This window comes from Cornus florida, unplaced genomic scaffold (assembly GCF_030987335.1).
Source record: "Cornus florida cultivar Cherokee Brave unplaced genomic scaffold, ASM3098733v1 CherokeeBrave_3.0.0_Hap2_Chr02, whole genome shotgun sequence".
NCBI classification, from domain to species: Eukaryota; Viridiplantae; Streptophyta; class Magnoliopsida; order Cornales; family Cornaceae; genus Cornus; species Cornus florida.
In genome coordinates, this window is record NW_026775572.1 from 11,436,745 (window position 1) to 11,463,932 (window position 27,188).

At 34.0% G+C, this 27,188-nt stretch overlaps 3 protein-coding genes across 4 annotated transcripts; 1 reads left to right on the forward strand and 2 right to left on the reverse strand.

The window, feature by feature from the left end:
- Positions 1-1,505: 1,505 nt before the first annotated feature.
- On the reverse strand, positions 1,506-2,969 carry LOC132293592 (uncharacterized). The gene is made up of 2 exons (XM_059791129.1): positions 2,853-2,969; positions 1,506-1,871 (listed from the first exon to the last, which is right to left on the reverse strand). The coding sequence occupies exons 1-2, from the start codon at positions 2,962-2,964 to the stop codon at positions 1,618-1,620; spliced, it is 366 nt and encodes a 121-aa protein (XP_059647112.1). The 5' UTR covers positions 2,965-2,969; the 3' UTR covers positions 1,506-1,617.
- Positions 2,970-3,267: 298 nt separating this feature from the next.
- Positions 3,268-12,100, reverse strand: LOC132293591 (PRA1 family protein A1-like). The gene is made up of 8 exons (XM_059791128.1): positions 11,622-12,100; positions 10,959-10,999; positions 10,640-10,718; positions 7,434-7,520; positions 7,271-7,359; positions 7,101-7,172; positions 6,880-7,002; positions 3,268-3,468 (listed from the first exon to the last, which is right to left on the reverse strand). The coding sequence occupies exons 1-7, from the start codon at positions 11,777-11,779 to the stop codon at positions 6,899-6,901; spliced, it is 630 nt and encodes a 209-aa protein (XP_059647111.1). The 5' UTR covers positions 11,780-12,100; the 3' UTR covers positions 3,268-3,468; positions 6,880-6,898.
- Positions 12,101-16,410: 4,310 nt separating this feature from the next.
- On the forward strand, positions 16,411-27,121 carry LOC132293593 (serine/threonine-protein kinase ATG1c-like). Of its 2 annotated transcripts, XM_059791132.1 has the most exons (14): positions 16,411-17,158; positions 18,378-18,498; positions 18,583-18,641; positions 20,035-20,099; positions 21,692-21,785; positions 21,908-21,988; positions 22,124-22,232; positions 23,085-23,157; positions 23,252-23,691; positions 23,814-24,178; positions 25,101-25,395; positions 25,819-25,882; positions 25,990-26,060; positions 26,687-26,829. In XM_059791132.1, exons 1-14 carry the CDS (start codon positions 16,916-16,918, stop codon positions 26,689-26,691), a joined length of 2,085 nt encoding a protein of 694 aa, XP_059647115.1. In that variant the 5' UTR covers positions 16,411-16,915; the 3' UTR covers positions 26,692-26,829. The 2 variants fall into 2 exon arrangements, with proteins under 2 accessions (XP_059647115.1, XP_059647114.1); XM_059791131.1 differs by lacking the exon at positions 25,819-25,882 and having other exon boundaries at positions 16,417-17,158; positions 26,687-27,121.
- Positions 27,122-27,188: the final 67 nt, after the last annotated feature.

Consider the following 27,188-nt stretch of genomic DNA (forward strand, 5'->3'; position numbering starts at 1 on the left):
TGTAGTACGAGTATGTATGTACAGTAAGTACGTAGTGGACTTGACTGTTGCGAATGCGCAAACAACCAGATTAAAAAAACGATTACAGTGATATATCTATTTGTTATATGATCGATATTGGTTTTATTTATGCAAAGGGCCATAATCTAACCCAACTAATAAGATTATAAGACCTTTGTTGCTGGCCTTGTCAAAAAGTTCATTAGTACCGGTTTTAACAGCGTTTTGATTAGTTTTAATAGAAATACTAAATATATATTACAAATGATATCATGGAATTAACTTGAATGAGTGGACAAATGACGTGGCTGTCAATTAACTTAATTAAAAGCGTTTTTATCAAAATATATATATATATATATATATAATTTAATATATATTTATATTATGTAAATAATGGATCAAATCTGCAACGAAGAAGAATGGATTGGAGAAGCAACACCAAAGATTGGAAAACACCTAAACCATGGCTGTCCGGAAATTAAGGCCTAGACCGGTGCATTAGAGTTATCTCAGGCTATATTCTAGTGATATATATATATATATATATATATATAGTCTACATCTAGCGTTTATGGTAATTATAAATGTGTTTACATCTAGGGTTTATGGTGATTATATATGTTTTTACATCTAGGGTTTATGGTGATTATATATGTTTTTACATCTAGGGTTATATTATGTATCAATTAGATTCTTAGATACATCATTGTGATCTCATATTATAATCTGATTGTATATGTGTTTACATTTAGGGTTATATTATGTACTCCGTATCAATTAGATTCTTGGATACATCATAGTGATTTCAGATTATATTGTAATTATATATGTGTGTGTGTCTGTACCTAGAGTTATAACGTATTCTAATTTGTTATGATTGTATATATATTTACATGTAGGGTTATATTATGTATCAATTCGATAAAGAAACAATAATTGATCATGATCGTATATATGTTTACATGAGGGAGCTGTAATTGTAGTGGAACCGGAAACAAATTCGAGAAGGGCTCTTTCAAGTGAATTAGTCAAGAGTTGTGTCTTTTTATTAACTACCACATAAATTGAAAAGATCTACCTCAAAATTTATTGGAGACATGTAGTAGTGCCCTAGTTTTAAATGTTTGGGTATGGTTAATTGTTTGCCCCCAATCCTTTGTTGGGCCATTTTTTTCTTTTCGGGTTGGTTCCCAGCCCTGCCTTGTACATATTCATTACCTATTAATATCATTTTTTGAACTTTATAACTTAAAGTAGTAACTTCGAATAGGTTTGTATGGGCCAAAATCACCGGAGCAGGCCATGTATTACCTAATACAGCATTATTTTATAAGAAGAGGGCTGCTGTATGTCATTGGTGTCTCATATTGAGTTCGAATGGAAGTGAAAGGACCCATATGTGAATGGATATATAGAATTAGCTTTTTCCGAATGAAACACATGTAAACTTTATATATGTATATATATATATTTTGGAAAAGTAATTGCACCAAATTATTGTAACTAAATGATCAATTATACGAAGCCACACCGAGAATAGAAGAGAACATGAACGTTCATGTTTGATGTTAACTAACAATTGAATTTTAAAAAAATGGAATGAGAACTTCCATTTCAACCACAACCACCTCCACAGCCACCACAATCACCACCGCAACCACCACAACCAGCACAGCAACCACTCCTATTACTTTTAGGGGCATCAGAACTGCTCTGACCACCACGGCCACAACCGTCACTGTGGGCCTTGCCACCACACTCTGCTGCAACAGTGGCACCATTACCTTCGAAAACAACCATGTCACCGTTTTTGGTTATCTTCGTCTTGCAAGATAGCATGGAGATACAGATCAAGAATATTACGGTTGCTGCAAAAGCCACGACGCAAGCTATATAAGATAATGATAGTGTACCTATCCATTTTCTTATGTTGTATCAATGAGTCTGTGTGTTTGAAAAGATTTTAACATTTCCAATTCAGATCAGGATTGAATCAAATCCTAAATGAAAAGATATCATGAAGCTCTTACGGCTTCGGATCCTAATTTTTATAAAAAACTCTCAATCTGATGGCTAGTAAATTGCACGATCACGGCATCATGAAAAGATATCTTGATTATTTACGTGTTCCCTGTCAATGGCAAGTGTTTGCCTTTGGGTTACTTTTCATGTAATTCTTAGAAAAATAAATAAATAAATAAAACAAAACAAAACCAAACAAAACAAACAAACTTATGTATTTCATTTTTTTTTACCACCCACTTGACAAAAAATAATAATATAAAAAAATTGTGTGCAGAGTGCCACAGGTTAAAGAACAGACAGTTTGGACTTACTTTTATTTAGATCGAATTCATCATGTAAGACGTGTAAACTAACTTGTCAAAAATTGGTGGGTAAATTATTTTTGTTAAATTTTAATATTTTTTTTGTCTTCATAAATATTTTACAACAACCAAACACAAAAAAAATAAAAAGTACATTTTATGAAAAATATTTTACACAAACAATCAGAGAGCCTAAATGTAAAACAATTAAAAGAAGAAAAAAAATTTGAATCCACAAATTTAAAGAAAAATTTGTAAAGAAATCTGATATTGTATTCATAATTGAATATATGATTCTCCGCCTACAATATATGCATTTGCAGTATATGTATTTATAATGAAAGAAACCCTATATCATAAGGAAACAAACAGCATAGAAAACCAACCTTATAATGAAAGAGACCTTAAATCAATTAAAAAGAATCTAACAGCATAGAAAAACTAATCTAAAAGAACCAACACTAAAAATAAGCCTAAATATATATATATATAGAATTAAAAACCAAATCACTAGAAACTAACCAATATAAAAATTTAACATGATCCACTTTCGTGAGTTGTGTTTATTGGGGTCATTTCGACTAAAAACCGTGTGATCATCAACCCCGCAATCAAATCTGTGCAAATCTCTCATAATCTTCTCCCCTTGTCATTTCGTAATCCCAGCAGAAAACAGAGCCACAAAGAAAAACATTTTAATTTATTTTTCAGCTTTCCTCGAAAAGAAATGTCCCAAAACTTTGATTTATTGTCCAAGATGTAAGTTGGCTATTCGACAGCCAAGTGCAGAGCTATCTATAGCAACTCAAAACCACTATCACTGCTAGTAGTAAACCTAAAAAATAGTAACAGGATTAGCATTGTCACAACCTACTGATCTTTGAAGTTACTCATACGACTCTTAGAGGGAGTCCTTAATTCAGGCCCAAGAACGAAATGAATTTTTTTACCTAATTGCATATTAGATCTGGAATATTTTCTTTTTCTTAATAATCTGATAAGTTTGTGTTGCTAAAAAACAGTAGCTACTAACAATTTACAAATGTTTACTATCTGTGCAAGGTTTGGCAGCCTATCCTCTTAAGACTTGAATGTCACAACCAAAGAAATTATTCCATTGCAGCAGCAACAGGAAAGCCTGTATTTAAATAAATAAAGAGAAAAGGCATTAGTTCCCAAGTTCCAACAGAAAAATAATTATCTAAAATACTAACAAATCATTTAAAGATGCCTAAGAGTAAATTTTGATATTGCCAAGCCATGCAGAAATCTTAAACCGCTAGGCAGCAAGCACAATTGTCACAGAATCACTTGCACCAGTCTTGCTAAAATACTTTAAAATAACATGGACTGGTCAATTACAATCATTAATCTTGGGCAAATCTTCTACGAGTCCATTGCATCAAGTTGGCTGTTGATCCAAAACTATCAGATGCATGCTATAACAGAACAAAAATCAATTCTCTTCTTCAAATATTAAACCATATGTGATTCATCATACCAAACCATATGTGATTCATCATACCAAATGTTGGCAACTCAATCAACAAGTTAAAACAAGATCTACTTTTTTCAAGAGAGCAAAATCTGATATATATATATAATATATTATATATAACATTAATAAGAAAAGTAGGGAAAGAGACTTATCTAAAAAAAAAGTAGGGAAAGAGACTTAGCTAAAAAAAATGTAGGGAAAGAGAAACAAATAGCACAAAACATTATCAATGTCAACTTACTCCATGCAACCAACACAATAAAATAATTGGAAATCCATGCATTGTCCCAGTCAAGTCAGGCTTGACCCAATAAATCAAAAACTATGGTAAAATCTACAAGCATTAAGAAATAATTAATCTTAAACTCTACAAACAAAAACTATGGTCAAATTGCACGCCAAGTGTTTGACAAAATGCATATTCAACATAACCGGCATTTAGAGTTTATATGCGCACCAAATGTTCGATATATTTCTTATAAACTCTATGATAATGTGTTTCATAACATTTGCCCTTGGATATTATTTACATCAATATTGTGCAAATTTAAATGGTTAGTTGAATTGAATGCATTGATGCTTAAAGGAATTTCATTTCTTATTTGAATCAATGGTGCTCATACTTAATTCTATAACTTATTTGCATGATTCAATGTATGAAATGAAAATGTCATTTGCTAAAGCAACCTACTCATCAAGTGTAGTAAGCTCATTGTTTTACATTCCTAATGTTGATAGAGTTTTACACTACAGCCCACTAAATAAGAGTCGTCATCACAATGAATCATATTTTGCTCTAGAGGAAAGAAAGAGGTTAGTATCCAACTATTGTCCATAGGGGATATGACTTGTACTCTTTATATTGAGCTTATTGAAAGGGGTTATTGTGTAATCCTTGAAAATCTACGGGAAATGTTTTCTTAGCAAGATAAAGAGACAAGTATAAGAAGCTTAGAGAAGCTAAACCGAAAAAATTTCATAGTTTGCCAATGACCCTATTCACCCCTCCCTCCCCCTCTAGGGCCAATCCTTGGGCAACAAAAACCTCTAGTATAGCCATTGTGCGTATAACCCCCTGATAGTATTAAAAACCTAGTAACATTAAAAATTTGCAAAGGAGGACATGTGACTGCAAATTACAAATATACACTTTCACCATATGAGGGGGCTATATGCACAGCACTCATTATAACGGGATCAGCACAAGATCTATATTGCAAGGTGTTTATATGCACGATATCTATATTACAAGGATTCTTTTTACCCATACTAGTAATGGATACAGTGGGGTTATATGCACAATTTTCATATTACAGTGATTTGCATTGAATGGTGCAAGTTGCAATTATTTTCAATAGATGAAGTTATATGTACATGAAAGTATTTATATGTACATGAAAGTATAGTATATGGAGATTATGTGCACTCTCTCTATATTACACGTAGGCTTTTTGCAATTGCCCAAATCAAGGGCAGAAATGTCATCAGCACTAGCTTTGCTCTTGCAGCCTTGCTAGTGAAAAGACATTACACTCGCATCATGAGCTCAAGGTTTCACAAGCCTAAAGAGATGCCAGTGATCTAGTATTCCTTTAGCCTCAAGGTTCACAAACACGAGGAAAGGCCGACACTAATAAGATCAATCAAACTACTGAATCACACCTGACTCGTCGGCCGTCGCACAAGCGTCAGCACGCACACAGCATGGTGGAAGGAATAAAACCCTCCCAAAAAACCAATATATACACACACACACACACACAAATACATAAATATGTGTGCATGTGTGTGAAGCAAACATAAGATGCCTTGCATCATATGTTAGTACACATATTTTAGTACAAAAACAAACACCAATGAGGCAAGGACACGAGGAAATGGAAGTAACATAGAACACACATTCAAAATGTAAAATACCATCATAAGAAAATGTGGTCAGAATGGTAAATGCGTAATGAAAGATCAGGGGGACTCTAGCCCATGTTTGGTACTAAATATTGAAGAGAAAATAAATTCTATTAGGATATGATTCCATACAGATCAATAGATCATCAATTTGCATAATCATGTTGTAATCAGGGACAGACCCAGAAAATTATGTGAGTGGGGGCGGCCTTTAACAAGAAGAAGATAAAAAATGTTGTGGGGGTAATAGTGGAGTTTTTCTATAATTTCAGTGGGGGCAATTGTAAAATTTTATAGGTATATAATACGAAAAAAATAAAAATAAAAAATCAATAGGTATATAATAACAAAAATAAAAATAAAAATTCAGTGGGGGCAATTGGCCCTACTAAACAATGTATTGGTCCGTGCCTGGTTGTAATAGTGTCATCTTCGCAGCATATTAAGAAAATTTTGCCTATCAAAAGTACCTTTGAAAATCAAATGGAACCAGTGATTTAGAAAAATTACAAATCTAAAAGAAACCTATAATCAAAAGGACTTTAGATTTGAAAAGTAAAATCATTTCTTGCAAGGTAATTTTGATGTTAAAAGTCGACATGATTATCCTAGTCAAAATCAAAAGTTCCTCTTAATTTCAAGTTTTACTTCAATTTGTTGCAATGCACAGAGATCACCGATGATTTCATAACAAATGATAAGGCCTCATCCGTGAATCTCAGATCGTTATTGAACTAGGTTTATTGTGTTTTCAACAATTAGTTGTGGCTTAAGAGGGCAAATCACTAGTATAACCATGCATCCCTTAGCACCTACCACATTGAACTCTCATCTGGACAAAATCACACCTTAACTTTAAGATGGAAAAGCTATTTCTCATATCATGAACACTCTAGAAAAGATTTGTCCTGATATGAAACACTCGAAAAAAGGAATTTCATAGAGAGACACAGCTGGAAAGTTATACTACAAAAGATTAGTAGATTGGAGAGCTAACCAAGCAAGGTAGAAGAATCACAAGTACAGATTACAAATAATGAAAAAAAGAAAAAGAACTCGGGCACAAAATTTCATACAAAATTTACACACAATCACCCATAACTTCACCCAAATAAGATAAACAAGAATCAAGCCAAAGTTACTCACATCCAATACACCATGGGAGCTACAGCTCACTATAATTGCGCCAAACTGCACGAAATTCTTCACGGAATGTGTTTAGACGCGCTTTCAAGTTAGGTGTTCTAAAGCTTGCATGGATCATAGTGGCTGCGTGTGTGGGAGAGAGAGAGAAGATTAGCTAGAAAAATACACAATGTGTACAAACAAATTTTGAAACCATTATAAATGAAAAGGGCGTACTATACCAAGAAGGCCAAAGGAAAATGCCCATAGGACAGTTAAGAGGCCACAAGAAACGATCCAAAGGATGAAGCTCACTACAAAAAGAGGAAAGGAGAAAAGGTATTCAGTCAATACTTTAAATACCAATATTTCGATCATAAACTGGAAGTAATCAAAATTTTAAAACCCATACAAGAAGAAAATATCAAGACAAACACCCAGCGAGGCCTTCCACATATATAAATCGTTCTTTTAGCTGATGGGCGCCCACGAATAACAGGTCTACAAAATTTTCAGACAGTTATGTGAGCACCAATACTGAAATGTTTTGCAATTACAATAGCCAACAGACTTACGTAAGAGGAGGCCTCATCTTTGCAGCTAAATGTGGAGAAAACTGCCTCACTGTTCTTGTTACCTTTTCACTAAACGTACCTGCAAAGCTGTAGAACTAATGCTTAACAACAATGATGGAGAACACACAAGTTAATTACCAAGAAAAATTAAAGCACCATGTGACAGCAAGATTATTGCAAACATACGTCATTGTACACATGATAGAGAGAGCGAGAGAGAGAGAGAGACCGAAATTACATTCCAATGAATGATGAAGGGTAAACACTTGGATCGTACTAAAATAACCGAATAGCACATTCTCCAATGTATAAGGTAACTACATTAACTGGTAATAAGCATAAGGCATATAGGCAGCAAAAATTTTGCGAGGGGTGTAACAATCCACTCCACCATATGGTATGATATTGTCCATTGTGGGCCCGAGCCCGCACAATTTTGCTCTTGGGTTTTACCCCAAAAGGCCTCATACCATTTGGAGTGTACCAAACCTACATATATAGCACTTCCCCTTTCCACGCCCAAGTGATATGGGATCGTGCACGCGTAGCCTGCCTTTTTTCAAAGAAAAAAAAAAAAAAGGAAAAAGCTTCTACATATTACCACATTGGTTTTTTTAATCTCTTATGTCAGATGATTTGGTAACTAATTATCTATAATTTCTAATTATAAGTTTGATTTATGAGGGCTATCAATTAAATGGATACTTCAATGTGCTCATCAGTGGTTGACCCTAAGATGTGGATCATCCAACGCACATTGGCATGGTGTACTCCTTCTATTCAACCAAGGTTTGAAACCAAACTTCTATTCAGGAGGATACATGGGGCGATTCAAGTGAAATTCAATCTAGTTATAATCTTTAAGGTAAACCCGTGAGTCCCACACAGCAATTATGGTGATGATCTAAGTCATAATCAAGAGTTATTCCACTACCGCGCCAGAAGCATATACAAAATCATTGAGGCTTGGGAATAATACACAGGTTAATCAACATGTTTCTAATTATTTTTAATTTAAAAATTGCTCAAAAAATAACAAACAAGTCCAACATCTTTGCATGCAGATCTCTCAAGCAACAGTACTTATTCCAACCTTCAAATCTCCATAATCTCACTGCAACAGTTCCATCACAGCCAGAAGCCAAACCAGCAGGGTGTTGCAGTCCTACTTGCCATCATTATCCGGGCTCTTCCACTTATAATCAATTTTAGGAAGATTAAAGGACAAAGGTAATTTAGGAGGAAAAGATGGAAAGATAAAAGACAAAGGTAATAAAAGAACCCTTAATATTATTAAAAGATTAAGAAATAAAGTCCCACATTGCCCTCTCTCTCTAGCCTTCTTCTTGCTCTTTCTATCTTCTTCTTCTTATTGCTGTATATCTTTACAACAGCAGCATTAGGAATTTCCTTTTTGTTCCTTCTTTCTCTCTCTCATCGTCTAATCTCCTCTCTTTCCTTATTTTTCTCTTGTGAATGAAGGACTTGGAAAACATCCTGTCCCATCCATGCTCTATCATCTTTCCTGTCTTTCTCTTTCTAAACTTCCTTTCTCGTCATATGTTGAAATGTAAAAAAGAAAATCACAATATTTATTTGCTCCTTGTGTTTGAACATATCGTAGTGATAGCCAGATTCCATTAAAAAAAAAAAAAAAAAAAGGATTGTTGATCAGTGTTTGAGTTCCTTCAAATACCCTTTTTAATGGTATATTACCTCTTGGAAGCTCTTCATCAGAATGAAAAAAAGAAAAAGAAAAATTGAATACCTTGTGACCCCACCCAATGAAACCCAATTTGATTATAAATGATGGAAATTTGACACAGAAGTCTACAAATGAAAAAGTAAACAAAAATACATGCTAAAAGAAGTTTTTTTGCTCTTTTGCTCAATGCTGAGTGCTGACATTCCTTCAAATACTTTTCTTCTTCTGAGAACAAAAAAGTTTTATTTAAAGTAATAAATAGTATATTAACATCTTGGAATCACATCTCCAATATGTAAATAGAGAAAGAAAATTTGCATACTGTGTAATACACCCCCCCCCCCCCAAAAAAAAAAAGAAAAAAACAACCCGGCCTTCCCTCACACATCCATAAACCATTTCATTTCTTTTGCATGAAAACACCATTATTGCATACTCCAACATCATCATTGCAGCCACCACCAGCCCTAGTCCCTACTCGAATCATCAATAACGCTACCTCTTCATGGCCACAATTACCACCAACATAAATGCACAGTGTTCACTCAATAAGCCTTCTTTGGCAAGAAGTGAATGGAAAAGCACAAATACATAAGAATGCACCCATGTGAAAAGCTAGGATTGAACCACATCATCACCTAATCTTGAAGGCAACTTAAGCACCTATTAAACAAGGCATAAGAATAACTACTTATATGGATACATTTGTTGAAACAATATATCAGGTTTAGAATTATGTATTCTTATTTTGTAGGATTTTTTATGAAGAATAAAAAATGAATTTTGTAGGAATGTTGCTAGATAGGGATTAGTATTGAAATCTTCCAGATGTTTGAATTTCCTGTGTCACTTTACATTTGCAGTAGTAGATAAATACAACAGATCATCACTTATTTCAAATTTTCTCTTCTTAAAAATAGTTACTTCCCTCAACAATTATAAAATGCCACAAATGTAGAAGCCTCAAACCAAAAAACAAGAAAAAATAGAAAGAGAAGACAAAATGATGAAGTGGAGAAATAAGCATAGTATAGAAACTTTTACTCACATCAGATACATAATTATGTCAAACAAGCTCAAAACAGGAACCTCATCTTACAACCTACATCCAGGACAACTCACAACGCAAGTTCAATAAAAAAAATATTTCACCAACCACATTTATGAATCAAGAGATTAATATCAATAGCTCTCTCTCTTTTTTGTGTCATTATCAATAAGTTGTGGAACTATATAGAGCTGCAAGAACATAACAATTTGTCCCCTATCCTTTACTAATTATAAACATGTCACAAAATCTAGCAAGTTCCAACTTCCAAAAACAAAAATATCCAGCAAGTTCCATGAAATAACTTATTCAAATATACAAAATCATGATGGTAGGGTCTATTTTCTATTGAGATCCTCCAGATCAACTAAACTTTTAATTGCCAATGCATAACAAGATAATACATGCGTCCAGCAAAAAAGAAAGTAAAACAACATGTGCTAAGCAGCATACCTATCGTTTAGACAAGCAATGCTGAGAGCTGTCAATGCTGCAGCAACAATAGCCAATGGCCTCCTAAATAATCCCAATCCTGCAGTTGAGATTCGACACATAACATAAACAAATGAGCAGGAATAGGGATCCAAACTCTCAATTTCAAACATAATCCCTTTCTGTGCATTTCAACCACCCACTAATTGTAAATTTGTGGTTCTCCATTCCAATAGACGATGGGTGATTATTATATGACATATTTGAAATGAAGTTATCCCAATATCAAAATTCTGTAAATAGAAACTAGATACCAGAAAACTGAAGTCTGTTTGCTTACCAAGAATGAATATAATCATCATAAAATAGTTTGTTCGATAGCTGCACAGAAAAAATAATAATAAAATGAAGTTAAAAAAAATGCCAATTATTACAATCATGACAAGAATAATTTGTCTGCTCATGATATATTCATGGAGTGTTGGGCATAGCCACCGTTGTACAAGACTTGATTGATATATATTCTTTTCTTTTCATTTTCCATAAACTTACGGATGATAGCTGAGTTCTTTTACTGAAAAGAATTGAATAGTTAAGAACTTAATTATTACATGACAAAGTACGCTGAACTTAATTTTCTGTTTTCAAATTTTAGACACGATTCAACTTTCAAAAAAAAAAAAAAAATCAAATACAACCCTTAATTATTAGGTCTTCTGTTGTCAGACATAGCAGAGTACCCACAAATCTCAACTCTATAAAGACCAAATACGAAGAGAAAACCTGTTAATATTCTGAATTCAGGAACCAAAACAATAAACAATTAGGGTTCCGAAATTTCTCCTCCTTATTCTCAATATCCTTGTCAAAGTTCTCATCAAATAAACAAAACAACAGAACAATCAGTGTTCAATCTTATCCGACTTTATATAGAAATATACTGCAGATATACATATACGAATATAGGGAGTTGATTTGGAGGGAGAGAGAGGGAGGATCATACTAGTAAAGATTACACTTGAGACGACTGTTCCATTTGGAGAAGGATCTCGGGACGGTGAATCTGGAGAAGAATTCCGAGAGAGGGCGAGGAGGCGACGACCAGTCCACTTCACGGAGAGCTTCGACAAGATCTTCTGTGGTCACGGTGCCCCAATCCATTTGGTCCAATCCAAAGAGTTGTACGAAACCCTAGAAATGGTTGTTGGGCCAATTCGAGGAAGACGAAAACCGCACGAAACAGTAAACAATGAAAAGATAAAAAGGGCGCGAGAGAAAATGATGATTGTAACGGTGTGTTTGCGTGTGTGTAAATTTGATTGCGTATTATTGATGAATTGGTATTGGGAGACGATGCCGCTATTTTGCGGAAGAAGTAATGCAAGAAAAGCAAAATTTTGAGTGTTCTAAAAGAAAACGTACGCGGAAAGGGCAAAAAAAAAGGAAAAGGAAGGAAATTGGTCCTTCCGACTCATTAAATGTCTGAGCCCGGGTTCGAACGGGGACCTCGTGATAACCAACTACACCACTCAGACCGCCCTGTACCAAATTTGCAATCTGTTTTTCAAAAACGGTGCACACACTAGCGTGATAACCAACTACACAACCCAGACCGCTCTGCTTCAATTCTGCAATCTGTTTTTAAAAACCGGTGTTGCGAAAAACTAGTAGTATAGATGTGAAATTGATCCTTAAATTATTTCTCTTAAAAAGGGTATTGTAATCTTTTAATTTTAATTTGCCGCTAACGACCCACGCTGTGATTGATGATGTATGCAATTTTTATTTTTTTTGGATAGAGGGATTTATCTACCAAAAATATAGGGTCGTTCGGCAACAGTTTGCTACAGTGCCGAAAACAATAAAAAGTATTGTTTTTATGATTTTGGTTTTAGGCTTTTTTTTAAATAAAAATAAAAAAACGCTTCAGTACTATTCAAATTCTAACAAACATTACCAAACATGTGCTTTCGATTTACTACAATACACCAATAAAAACAAAAATAACACAAAAACAAAAACATTAGCCCATCATAACCATAGTATAAGAAAGTATTGTGCAATAAAATAATGGTGTGAGGGGCTATGTGACTTTATCCTACTATTATTGAGTATTTGGCCGTTAAAAATTGTAGTTATTGCTAGAAGAAATGTGTTTTAATTTGAAATTAAAGTGAACCCCTGTTTGGAGGAAAATAAATATAACGTGTTATTAATGAAACTCTTATTTTGGAGTCTCAAGTCACGTCACTTTGTGTTTCAAAACACAAGTGTTTGGATAAAGTTTTAAAACATGTGGATAAGTCTAAAGGCAAAATGAAGTTTTTATAATTCAAATATAATTTTTGAATTTAAAAAGAAACTGCCAAAATAAACTATTGATCCTTAACTATAAATAGCACCATAAGGGTCTTGTGCAAAAAGTCCCTAACCAACACAAATTTTCTATTTCTTTATCAATGTTTTTCATTCTCTGCAATTTAATACAGTCTTTTAATGATGTTTTACTTGTGTTTATATTTTACTTGTGTTTATAGGAGTAACCTAGTGTTATAATTCCACTTCTTGTACTCATTTTACTTATGAAATAAAAGTGGACGCTTGACATTAGTCCCCTCTATTTTTATTTTTTAAGCCTCTTAGAATATATTAGAATAGTTGAATGTTCATGTAATTTGTTTTACTCCCTTTATCCATTCTACTTATAGTGCTAAAAGTCGTATTTATTGAAGCATTGAAGAACCTGAAGGGAGGAGTTATCCTTGCCTTCCAGCAGTCGCTTGATTCACTAAGGACCGATTTCAGATTCGGTCAGTACGGATAGTTTGACTATTCAACCCCTTAGGTCGAAAGACTTTAACACGCCCCTAAAAAAAAGAGCCAAACAACCCCAAATTACTAAGAAAATGGCAAATCGTTAGAGTACTGTAATAGACATTCTCAGTAAATAACGTGTTAGTTCAAATTTTGAATATGAAAAGACATAGTAGCAAATTGTTAAAAAAATAAACATTCTTATATTCTGTTCGGTGGGAAATAACAAAAAATTAGATGCAGGGGAGAAAATTTTGAATAGACTTGACATTCTTGAGAAAATTTTGAATAGACTTGACATTCTTAAACAATATATTATGTCCGTCCATATTTCTTTTTATATTTATTTTTATTTTTTTTTTTATGAAAGATAATAGAATAAGTTTATAGTTTATTATATTTGTTGGAAGATAATGAAATAGAGAGTTTTAAATTATTTTTATCATTATAGCAATGGCTATATATAAGAGAATATAATAATCTCACAAATTATTGTGTTCACTGAGAGAGAAGGAAAGAGAGAGTTTTAAATTATTTTTACCATTATATCAATCACTATCTATAATATTGTGTTTTATTTATTGATGATAGTATTGTAGTTTAAAAGTGCATAATTTATGGTAGTAATGTAAAATTCAAAACTTTTATAATAACAATTGTCTTCTTTTCTTTCTTTAGCTCATATTAGAACAATGAAAATTTATAAAAGGATGAAAGATAACCAATTCCTTCTATTGTTATTTCTCTCCTTTTCTCTTTTTCTGCTTAATAAAAAAAGTTCCTTATTTTATTTCTATTCTTCCTCCACTCCTCTTCATTTATTCCTACCAAACAAAGCACAATTAGAGCATCTCCAATACAAAATGCTATATTTTTATACTAAATCTATATTTTGAGAGGAGTTACAATGTCAAAATGCTATATTTTTGCAATTCTGCTCCAATGATACATTTCATCCAAAATACTATTTTTTGACACAACAGCCATTCCATGTGTTTGAGAGCCTATTGAAGTGCCTTATTTTCATTTTAGTAACTTTTGACAATCTCAAAATATGAGAGGTCTTTTGAGAGGGTCCATTGAAGTGCCTATTTTCATTCACTTGCTATATTTTGAGTTTGAGAAGACATTTGAGAACTGTTATATTTGATAATATATTTGAGAATCTCAAAATATGAGAGGTCTTTTGAGAGGTCGAGTGTTTTATTTTCATCTCTGTTATATTTTGAGTTTGAGAGCTCATTTGAGAGGCCATTGGAGATGCTCGACCATGATAGCTAGGATCTTGAATATGGGAAGAAACTTATTACCAAATCCAAGTGCAAAGTGTAGGTTTTGCTTTACAAATTTTCGATAAGTGCCTAATATATTTAGGGCAGACTATAAGTGCTCTATGGTGATTTATTGGGTACTCTGAGAGGCCCTGCACTGACATTGTGGTAAAATAAAACAAATAATTTTCTCATTAATTTTTATTAGTGGATGAATACTTAATTGAGTAAGAAATCTTCCCATTGAAAGAGTCTTGTACTCTCCTCATGAAATATTAGATTCCTAATATATTTAGGGCAGACTATATGTGCTCTATGGTGATTTATTGGGGGTACTCTGAGAGGCCCTGCACTGACATTGTGGTAAAATAAAACAAATAATTTTCTCATTAATTTTTATTAGTGGATGAATACTTAATTGAGTAAGAAATCTTCCCATTGAAAGAGTCTTGTACTCTCCTCATGAAATATTAGATTACGGTGTTACCAAATACAACTTAAATCACTTGACTCATGTTTAAAACAATCATATCCCCGTCATAAATTGGATTCAAACAGCCCCTAAAAAGGTGTCAAAAATGGAGATTGTCCTTTAAGATTTTATTAATTTAAACGGTTCCCAATTTAACATCTCTAACTAATTTGAATAGACTAAACTAACCTTCAGGGTAAAATAATTAGTTAAATTATATGTAACAATCTGTTAGTTAGTACCATTGCCATACAACCAAAACAGTAAATATTAGTTATATTATATATTGTACTATATTTCGCCACTAAATATATAATTAAACATTATATAATTACTCCGTAACTAATTTACGTAGTAAATTCAAATTTAATTTGTAAACTGCACAATTAACAAAATTTACTAAAGATATATTTACATAAATAATAAAGCATTTAATACTCGAATCAACACTTTAATGCACGAGTGTTAGTCATAAATCCTGCCGTAAATAGCTCATTTAACAAAAATAAAATAAAAATAAAAACAAAAAAATTAATATATATATATTACTTTTCTTATTGTCTCAAAATATGCAATTGCTGAACTTTGACATGATCCAATTCCTGTAACTTATAGAATATTTAACTTAGAGGATTCAAGTCCTTAGAAATGTCATTGTTAAAAAATAGTCAAGTTGTATTTGACTATTAATAGGACAAATCACAGTAACTGTCACTATAATTTACCCCCCCCCCCCCCCCACACACACACACACACACACATTTGAATTGGCAAGAAACTTACACACGCTATTCACACGCTCACTCTATTCTTTTGAAAACTTGAACCCGGTACAAGGCCCGTGGTAATTTACCCAAATAATTATTAAGTGATTTATTGGACTACTCACATGCATTACAAAAATTATTTCAATTCATTTTTTTTTACTTTACCCTATAATATATTCTAATTAGTAATGGATGGATTAAGAAAAAAAAAATACATACCCTAATCAGACGGATGATATTAGCCATCACATTTAATAGAAAATAGATTCAAGATTCAAAGAAAAACAACTGCTAATTGTGAAAAAAAATATATATATATATATATAGAGAGAGAGAGAGAGAGGTGCTTTTGAGGTCCAATTAGACATGGACACAGCCTTCACGGTAACGTTGTTGTTGATGTTGGTTACCGCGTTTCATCATTACTCACGAAATGAAGATAATGTTTCAGCCAACAGACATATGCATACAGCAAAATTGGCACACGTTCGAATATACTAGGAAGAAAACACTCCATCAATTCCCCAACGGTGCATAACACGCACTACAGAATTAACAAGTCAATTAAGCACCAAAACTCAAAGACACCAATTCGGAAAATTGAAAAGAAAAAGAAAAAGAAAAAGAAAAACAACGTTAACCATCTCACTTATGATGTTATCGAATCGCAATAATTAACATCTGATAACACCTTCATATATTAAACAAAACATTGTTCGGCTTCCATTAATATCAACCCTCCCTGTCTCCGTATACTTCACCAATCATATCATCTCAAACCCAAAACCAAACCCTCAAAATTCTGTCTCAGAATTTTTAAAAATTTAAAAATTAAAAACAGCCTCATTTGGGTTCTCTGATTTTTGCTGATTGGATCAATCTCGGAGCTTGATATTAGGGTTTGAAGCTTCAGATTATAGGTTTTGATTTTAATTTTTATTTTTTAAAATAATTTTACAGGGGTAGTTCCGTTATGGCTCAATCGACGAGCAGAGGTAGAGTTGTTGGGGACTACCTGGTGGGCAGACAGATTGGGTGTGGTTCGTTCTCGGTGGTGTGGCACGCGAGGCACAAAGTCCATGGCACAGAGGTCGCGATTAAAGAGATCGCTACGGGACGATTGAACAATAAATTGCAAGAGAGTCTCATGTCGGAGATTGTTATCTTGAAGAAGATCAACCATAACAATATCATTCACTTGCACGACATCATTGAGGTCCGTATTATACTTATATGTATGTATAATTTTTATATCAATATGTATATATGTCATATTTCAGTTAGTGTGCATCTCTGCCGGTATGACAATTGTTAGTGTATGATATGAATGAAGTAGGTAGATGTTAAAATTCAATCTTTGGTTTGGTTGCTAAGAATCCGATCAAAGGAGAAAAAAATCGAATTTTTGAATCATTGGATTTTGTGTTATTTGGGTTACAGTAAATCAAAAGGCTCACCTAAATATTATGGCCGCTGTTATGTTGTTGGATTGAAGTATGGTGAGAGATTATAATTTTACTGTCAGTTTGGCTACTATGAAAACAGAGGAAAATGAAAGATATGAAATTTCCAGTCTTCTATAAGTGTCTTGGTGTTCATGTTTTCAAGAAATTAAATGAGACACCTCAATATTGTAGCAGTTTCTATAATTAGAATGAAAGAGGTAGGGAGGGAGGGATGGACAGACGAAATAGAAGTTGGGATCTTTTGTTTTACCATACTCAACAAAGAACATAAAGAAGAAATGGCAAGAGAAATTTTATATGATGGAAAAGTGACAATCTATTAAACAAGGCAGAGATTCTTTGCGATGACACTGTAGACCAATTGAAAGGGGTGTACCACAACTTGGTAGTGCCATTGTCTTGGGTAAATATGTCACGGGTTTGAATCCTATCATCCCTGCCTATTCTTCTCCTCTGGGTCTTGTTTTTCTGAAATGATAGATGTTTGGCAGTTGTAATGTATAATGGACAAGCTAGTAAGGGAGGCAGGAAGAAAATAATAAAGAAGTAGAACTTTATGTTTAATGTCATATTATTTTCTCTGAAGCTCGCATCAGCTTAGCTGAACAATTTGCTTAAGCTCAGTGAAATGATATGGATTGATGTGATTTGTAAGCTGCGCTTTAAAACAATGTTATCCCTTCTGAAGATTTCACTACTTTCCTGGGGCACTAAAGAAGGCTAGCTATGCCTTTGGATATTTGAGACATGATATTTATTTGCACTTTGATAGCTGGGTTTATTTTGTATTTTTTTTTAAGTAGGGCAGGTTGGAAGTGATGGACTGTGACCTACCCCAATCTGTTATATCTATGTAACTTAGATTAGTTACGGATGCGAAATTTTGGGCCATCCCAAGAAACAATTTGCATGTACTCTTCCATTTTTATCCTTCCACTCTAAATTGGGTCTCGTTTATGTATGGTTTAGGAACCTGAAAAGATACATTTGGTATTGGAGTACTGTAGAGGGGGTGACCTTTATATGTATATTCAACAACATCAAGGAGGAGTCCCAGAAGCCACAGCAAAACACTTTATGCGGCAACTAGGTATCTTCCAGTCTTCTCTTACTTTTAAATTTCATGTCTCCTGTGAGTCATGCAGTGATGTCCTTTACATTGCGTCTTCTGCAGCGGCCGGTTTACAAATTCTCCGCGAGAATAATCTTATACATCGAGATCTAAAGCCACAGGTTTGTTTAACGTTCCTCATTTTTATCTTTTTTGGCTTAAAATCATTAATGTTATACGACTGACATAAATCTTGAAATTCTCATATATACTTTTATCTAACAGACAATTGTTTGTCCAAAGTTGTGGCATACATTTTGTTTTTTGGTTTTTCTTTCTCTCTGTTTTTAGATTTTAGCCGCAAAATACACGTGTGATGGTGGTTAGTTGACTATATCTTTACATAATTGAAAGACTAAGAAAATGCCAAAAGGGTGGGGATAGAAAATTTGTACCCATTTTTAATAACAAAGATTAATTTGGGGTTGAATTAACTATCATTATGTTAAATATGTGAATCATATTGATATAACTTACCAAGTGGAAGATATTTAATTACCTGGGCAAACTGATGGAAAGACACTGGGAGAAGAAGATAGGCTGTTTACGATTTTCATTAAATTAGGAAGCATATAACAAAAATTTTATACAGAGTGTGATGGTTTTAAACAACTTTTACTAGAATTGTTGATGAAGGAAGGACTTGTAACTTCTATGAGAAGGAGTAGGGAGATAGAAATGAATTCATTATCATATTTCTCAAAAAAAAGAAGAAATGAATTCATGATCATGATACAATTACTTCAGTGATCCTGGTTACATAGCTTACAACAACAAGAAGCTTTTTTCCCAACCACAGACTTGGGCTACATATTTTACTCCCTCTATGATCTTCACATAGAAGACACCCCAAGAGACGGGCGTGCACTGTATATAGAAAAAAAATCGTACTATTATCCTATCTTATTGGGTTAATATGTCAATGCTTTGATTTGCATTTTTCCTCACAAGCTCTTTGCATCGGGTTCCTGCAGTATGGTAGAAGTGGTTGTCTTTTAAAAGAGACGAGCCCTGATAAGAAACTTAGATGGCGTTTCGCATATTTAGGTGAAAACTTTCTGCATCCAGGGAAAGTATGACAATATACATTGTTTAATATATGTGGAAAGTTGTCGTCATCATCCCATCATTTCACAAATAATAACCTATCATTTGTTGACTCTAGTGTCTCTTATTCTACTTTAAGACCATGAATTTCTTATTGAGTTAAAAAGAAATTGTATAATGAAAAATAACGAAGATCAATGTCTGAAATGGGAACTGAAGTTGGGGGATGGTATGTTTTAACTTGCTATGAAATGCTATTAGAAAGCAGGCTGGTATGTATCCTTACCTAAAATCAACTAACTGTGTTTTGGAGGAGGGTAAAGACTTCTCCATAGAATTTCTTAATGTTTTTCTGTTCTTTTTGAGAAAATTGATGCAAAATTAATTTATTTAGAATTTATAATATCACAATGCAATAGGCATTTTATACGATATATTCAATTTTGATGTTTATGATTTCTGAAACAGAATCTCCTTCTCTCCTCAAATGACGACAAATCAGTCCTGAAGATTGCAGATTTTGGATTTGCAAGGTATATAAAAAATCTTTTTTTTTCTTTTGGTGGGGGGGGGGGGGGGGGGGGGGGTGTTGGGGGGAGTGGATTCTCTCATCACCTATTTTTCAGAGGAGCTCCATGATTAGACACTCAACTCCCACTACCCATCTATCTCTCATTTGTACAAGACTGCAAGTATTCCTTTTAATTTTGATAGTACACGTGGCATCATCTACCTGCAGGAGCCTCTTTTTCTTGTGCTTTTGGAACTTTAAAGTACTTTTCTACTTTAAAATGGTCAAATAATCTCAACATTTTCATATCAAACGAATCCATTTTTGGCAATCTGAACTCCCAATGTTTTTAAGTGCATTATAATTTTAAGGATTGAGGTGCTTGATTGCATTTATTTTTGGCCTGTCAAATAATAAACTATGACTAAGACTTGAATAGTACCTGACTAACTCATAAAATATAACTCAAACCAAGACTGTTATAGAAGTGTATGATTTGGGCCTTCCCAGTTGAAAATTGTAAGTTTTTTATTATTATATTTAAGTAAAATCTGTGATAGATTTATTTTTTGATGATGTAAAATTTTGTTGATATATCTTTGATAAAACCATATATGATCGTTGCATTCTCAACATTATTGTGATTGTGCTAACATTTTTTATTAAAAAAATTGTTATTTTAAAGGTTTAAATTTCCACTAAATTTCACCTATTCTCACTTCTTTTTTTTTTTTTTTTCCCCTCTTTTGCTAGTCTGTTATTTCTCCATGTAATTTATCATTATTATTATTAATATTTTGTCATCATCATCATCCTTGACTTAGTCCCATATGATGGGGTTGACCACATCATCATCATCCTTGCTTTAATCCCATATGAAGAGGTTGGCAGCATAAATTCTCTTTTTCCATTATTTTCTATTTCAGGCCATCTCTTTATAACATTTACGTTCTTTAAATCATTTCTAATGATTTCATCCCATGTTAACTTTGGTTGCCCTATTTGCCTTCTACCTTCTATGTAAATTAGTTTATCTCTTCTTACAGGAGCGTCTGTAGATTTCTTTATGGATATATGTCCATACTACTTCAGTCTATTTTCTCTTATCTTATTACTAATAGGTTCAATTTGTAATTTCTCCCTCACATTTTTTTTTTGTAAACCCAGTCTCTTCTAGTCATCGTTATCATTCACTTTAACATCCTCATTTCCGTTACATGAATTCGTTGTTTCTTATTCTTTTTTAACACCCAACACTCTGCATTGTATAAAATAGTTGGCCCAATAATTGTTCACTAAGTTTTTTTTTTTTTAATTTAGTTGTTATTCTTTTATCAAATAAAATTCCAATAGTCTGTCTCCATTATCTCCAACTTGCTTCAATTCTACTAATTATATCACCATCTATCTCACCATCCCTTTGTATTATTGACATTGTGTATCGAAAATGGTCACTTTGGCTATTCTTTTGGTTTTGAAGCATGATCATTATATTATGAATGTCTGACTCTTCTTCTTTTTATAACACTACCAACCAGCTAAATATTTTTCACAAAATTCTTCTACTTAAAAGTTCAAAGTCAAGAGTTTGAACAGTGCGGTTTTCTTTATCAGATCTCTTCAACCTAGAGGCCTTGCAGAAACACTGTGTGGTTCACCGCTTTACATGGCTCCAGAAATAATGCTACTTCAGAAGTATGATGCTAAGGTGACATTTAAATATTCCATATGCAAGTACAAGTACTTTTGTTTTTATTTATTTATTGTTTTTTTGTTTATTTATTTATTTTTGCACAATCTTCTCCTATTAACCTTGAACTAAAAACGCAGGCAGATCTCTGGAGTGTTGGCGCCATTTTGTTTCAGCTAGTAACCGGGAAAACCCCATTTACAGGAAACGATCCAAAACAGGTTTGATTTCTTTTTTGTTAACACTTTTAGGTTGTTCTTCAGCCTAAGTAAGAATTCTTGGACCTAAATTTATATTAGTAGTTTTTCGTGCCCTTTTGCTTTGATCTAAACCTTTTCGTCTCATGTGTTGTGCAGTTGCTCCAGAACATTGTGAAATCATCTGAATTGCATTTTCCTCCGGATAAAAAGAATTTGAGTTTAGACTGCATAGATTTGTGCCAAAAGTTGCTCCGCCGCAATCCTGGTATATCCCATGTATCTTGATATTGGCAGCATATAAGATCACTGAAACCATGATAGTAATTAACTAATTACTGAATCCAAAGGTTGTCTTTCTTTTTATCGTTTAATCGAAATTTTCGTGGCACAAAGTGAACACTTCAGTTTTACTAGGTTGCTTTTCATTCCATAAATAAATCATGCTATATTATTAATGTGCTAAAGTATTTTATATGTTGTACTAAGTTGTATTCAGTTGTGGGAAGGCGACGTGCATGAGATGCGACTATCAATTTGTTCATCCTTTTCTAGTTCCATTACAAGTGGGAAATACTTAGAGAGTCTTAGACTTCTGAATCATGTTGTTCACATCCCCTAATAACCAAATTCCACAAGGGAACTAAATTTATGCTATTCTCTAATAAATTTTAACTTAACTAGCTTTGCATAGGTTCAGGATAATTCTATAACGTCCAGGTCCAGGCAGTACCTTGATCTTTCAAAGTTGCCCTGTTTGGACCACCTGCCCGGTAATTACTCTTACCAGAAATGAAGGGATGGGATGCCACAATCCAGTGCTACTGTGGTGCTTTGCTGGAGGCATATTCAATCTTGTGAAATTCATTGCAAAACGTGGCATGATATTACTATTTTGGAACTTTGTACTGTGTATAGGATTACAATTTATACAATATAAGTTCTGCTGTTAAGTAAACCATTGCCAAATTCACAGCTTCTCTGGAGACAAATGGGTGAAAGATGAAACAAGAGTCATGAGAGTTTGACTTATCTTTTCACATTTCAAAATTATGTGATCCTGCTTAATTTCAATTCGACCCTTTTTGTCTAAAACTTTTCCGTATCCTTGCATCCACAGTGGAACGTTTAACATTTGAAGAGTTCTTTAACCACCCTTTTCTTTCTCAGAAGCAACCAGATGACCCTTCTAGGTAAATGCAACAGAGAGTTTTAGTTTTCATAATATCGACCGGCAATACTCCTCATTCTTTATGCTAAAATTATGAAATATGCTTTTGTCTGCAGGAACAGGAGATCATCAAGAATGATAGATGGTATCCCCTTTACTGAAGGCAATCCAGTGAGGAACTCAGAAGAGAGTTCTCAAGAAGATTGTTTACCTTTCAGTCTTGATGATGATTCCAGTGGTCCTGATGGGAGTCCATCCTTTTCTAGGAGGAGGTCTTCTATGAATTCTACATATGGATTTTCTCTTGATACAGTTAATAAGAGGGATTTGCCTAACACTTCAAACAACTTGGCTAGATATGGATTTTCTCTTGAAACAAGAGTTGATAGGAGGGAACCGGCCAACACTTCAAGCAACATGGATGTTACTTCCAAGTATAGTGCTGTTAAGCACAAACCAGAAAGTACTGGTTTTAGATTTGATAGTCATAGACATTTAGAAGGAAATCTAAAAGAATCATTGAAATCCATGGACCAAAAACCAGTGACTTCAAGAGGTACCTCCATATCTCATAATGTTCCATCAAAATTTCCAAATATTCTTTATCTATATTTATTATCTGTCTTGCTAAAATACATTCCTTATTCTTTTATTGTCTTATTTGCATGGATTCTACAGTTGCGGATTCATTGGAGTTGATTGATCAGGACTATGTTATTGTGTCTGGCTCGGCTATGGATGCATCATCTTCTTCAGCAAGTGCTTCCAAGCAAAGCCATTTGCCATGTAAATCAGAGGGTCCCCCACAAGCAGCTGCAAATGTTATCTCCACATCAAGTGCCCCTGTGCCAATCATTGGTGCGGCAGTCAGTAAACTGGATTGCATTGGAAGCTTGGAAAGTCACAGCTCTGCTCCTTCTGGGACTTCACAAGGATCCATGGACTTAGGAGATGCTTTGGAGCTGCCATCAACTCACTGCATGACAAGAATTAAGTCATTGCGGCAGTGTGCTTCTGCTATCAGGGAATTAGTAAATGATAAGGTAACTCATAACAACTGTCACTTGTGCAATCAAACAATGTCATTTGTAGTTGACTCCTAATATTTTGTGGGAGAAAAAGGTACAGTCCGTGGAGTGACCAGAGGGATGATACATAAATCTCTCCCTTCCTCGTGTTACCTCCCCCACCAGCCACACATTCACAAATTTCAAAGCTATGTGGCGCTTATGGAAATGGAATATATCTATCCCAGTGCAAAAACTACTCTAGATCAGACCAGATATATAATTAGATATATTATCTGCTTAATTCACTTAAGGACCTTTCTTGTCTCGAATACCATGCCTTTTTTTGGTATGTATGGTAGGCATCTTTGGATGGTTCATAGTTTCAGTGATATTGTAGTCAGACTAGGTTTCTTAATTGTCTGTCAACAATGTACTAACCGCATGCAGGGTTGGAATCTACATTAAAAGAGGCTTTATGTGTCACTCTCGGGCCGTCTATAGTAATGATTTTTGCCCCATTCATCTCATGTAAGGCTATGTATCTGACCCTATACATGATCTAATTGTGTTTGATGATGCCAAAGTTTTTTCGTCATGCTAGTGAAAGACATTTAAGGCAGTACTGTCGATTTGAGGTTCAATTCTTATTGTTTACCAATTAAATGGATTGTGTAAAGAAATTATGGTTAATTTTTACTGATGGACTTCAAAATGCACGAGTGAATCCATAATTTATTACATTAATACTCGGGATAATATTCCTACGGCAAGTCTAAATAGATATTACATTCTGACCCATCTGCGTGTGTGCTGCATGCATGGATTGCAATTTCTAGACCCTTCCTCTGGTGTGCCTCACCGTACCATGAATTTCTTTACTCGTACAACTGCTGTTTGTTGTTATATACATTGTCTCTTGCTCCAAATACTTACCTTGTTTCTGTTGTTTGGAAAGATTGATGCAGGTAGGCAACTGGAAGCATTCTCGATTCAGCTCGTCATTCTAGCAACATGGAAGCAGGCACTTCATATTTGCCATACACAAGCTGCATCGGCTATGGATGGAAGCCCAAGCCAAGAGACTGCCAGATTGAGGGGGAGTGTTGAGAAGGAGCATTGTAGTCATGATATCCAAGCGTGTCTTGATATTGCTCACTCCCAAAGACCGCAGGATATTTGCTCTCAAATTGAGAGGGAATTTCTTCTTGAAGTTGGGAATGCCGAGGAACTTTCCAAGGTTATTGAGCCTGGTATGGTTTTGATCTCTTTATGTTACCTACTAATGTTAAAAGGCTTTCCTCCTTTTTAGTCTATTTTTTTCAATACTATGATTCTGATATAAGTGTCAACATTTTCTTTTTTTGGTTCTTACTATCTGTTTATGTCATGTATTTAAAACTTGATTTTTCATTTTATGCTTTTTAACCAGTTGGACTCAAATTTTATTTTCAAAAGGTATTCTGAAAGGACTAATAACATGAATAGGTGATATTTTTATTTATGTAGTATTAAATATTTTACTTTTATGAAGATCTGCATCCTATGATCTTTTGATTGAAGTGATGCATGCCAACCAAAAATCTTTTCTTGAGCCTTAATATCAAACATATGATATTGCTGTATTATTAGGAATATTGAGCTGTATTCTCGTATTTGTATTACTTTTACTGCAGAGGGTTGGGAATGTCCCTTGAATCTTATTGGCAGGAACATCTCCATTTTGCTAGATATGCAGGGGTGGGTATGCATGTGTGTGTGTGTATGTTGGAATACAAAAGCTGGCTCTCATGGTTTGTTTTTGTGAGGAATAAGAGACTCATACAAGTTTGTTGTTACATTTTTAGGAAATATGGAGATGCCAGATGCGATGGAGACAATATTTCAATCTGCTCTTGCTTTGGGCAGACACGGGGCTGTAAGTATTTATTTTATATCCTTGCACTAAAACCATGACATGCAATTCCATTTTTTGTTTATAATGTTAAATCCTAAACTTCCTATTGCATTGTTGTTAAATCATAATGTTGTACACTTCATTCAATGTATCTGATTAAACTAGACTTTGGGGGTAGAGATTAACAGGCTTATGCCTACCTAGATACGGGGTAAGACTCAAAAGGTTTATATTTTTCCCTTTCATCTTTTGTAACGCATGAGGACTTCAGAAACCATAACCCCTATTGACGGTTAGCAAAGCTAATTCGAACTTCCTTACTTTAACGTGGGGCCACTGGGGAAGCTTCCGAATACTATTGGGGTACAATGGGCCTGGTAAAACTTGAAAAAGAAAGAGAAAAGTTTTGTACTCATGTTTTAATTTTTACTGCTTTGACATGGTAGACACACGTTTATAAGGGTTTATTTTATTGTCATTCAAGTCAATATCGTGTTCTTAATTATCAAACGTGTTTTTGTTGGTGACTTTCTTCACCAGTCAAGATAATTAAGAGTTCCTTGTCAGGTTAAAAAAAAAGAAAAAAGAAGAAGATAATTAAGAGATTCTGTTATTCTAAACATTGTTGTCTCATTTATGTTTGGCAGGTTGATGAGTACATGGGTGATACGGAAACTGCAGCAGTTTTTTATTCAAAAGCAGTGCGCTTGTTAGTGTTTCTTCTAGTGGAAGCACCTTCCCTCATTCTCAATCCTCCCTTCTCTCTCACAAACTCGGATCGGCATAGGCTCCGAATGTATATTGATGTCCTTAATAACAGGCAAATCCATTCAAGGACACAAAGAATGGCTCTGCTCAAGGGTGAGGAACAACAATGTGCTCCTCAACTTACTGGGGCAACTTTTAATACCACATCCTGATGCCTTTACCTATTTCACCGTGTATAATAATTATTTTGTACAGCTATTCTTTGGGTGACTGGGGAATGTATGGAGGTGTTGTTTTGCATGTGCAATGGGATGTTGTTAATACTCTTATTTATGTAATCTAGAGAGAAGATAAATGTGCATTTTTTCACACTACGCTTTCTTCTGATCAGGTCCTTGTTTTAATGGTGATGTAAGGAAACCATTCCTTTTAACTTAAAAA

Bases quoted from the DNA above. Each gene is read 5' to 3' on its own strand.
- LOC132293591 (XM_059791128.1), bottom strand. From the start codon at position 11,779: ATGGATTGGGGCACCGTGACCACAGAAGATCTTGTCGAAGCTCTCCGT. The intron at 10,719-10,958 runs GTAAGCAAACAG...TCTCAACTGCAG, and splicing joins GATGATTATATTCATTCTTG to GATTGGGATTATTTAGGAGG. The intron at 7,360-7,433 runs GTAAGTCTGTTG...AAAATTTTGTAG, and splicing joins AAGATGAGGCCTCCTCTTAC to ACCTGTTATTCGTGGGCGCC.
- LOC132293592 (XM_059791129.1), bottom strand. From the start codon at position 2,964: ATGAGAGATTTGCACAGATTTGATTGCGGGGTTGATGATCACACGGTT. The intron at 1,872-2,852 runs GTTAGTTTCTAG...TGGCTTTTGCAG, and splicing joins CATGTTAAATTTTTATATTG to CAACCGTAATATTCTTGATC.
- LOC132293593 (XM_059791131.1), top strand. From the start codon at position 16,916: ATGGCTCAATCGACGAGCAGAGGTAGAGTTGTTGGGGACTACCTGGTG. The intron at 18,642-20,034 runs GTTTGTTTAACG...TTTCTGAAACAG, and splicing joins ATCGAGATCTAAAGCCACAG to AATCTCCTTCTCTCCTCAAA. The intron at 21,989-22,123 runs GTTTGATTTCTT...TGTGTTGTGCAG, and splicing joins CAGGAAACGATCCAAAACAG to TTGCTCCAGAACATTGTGAA.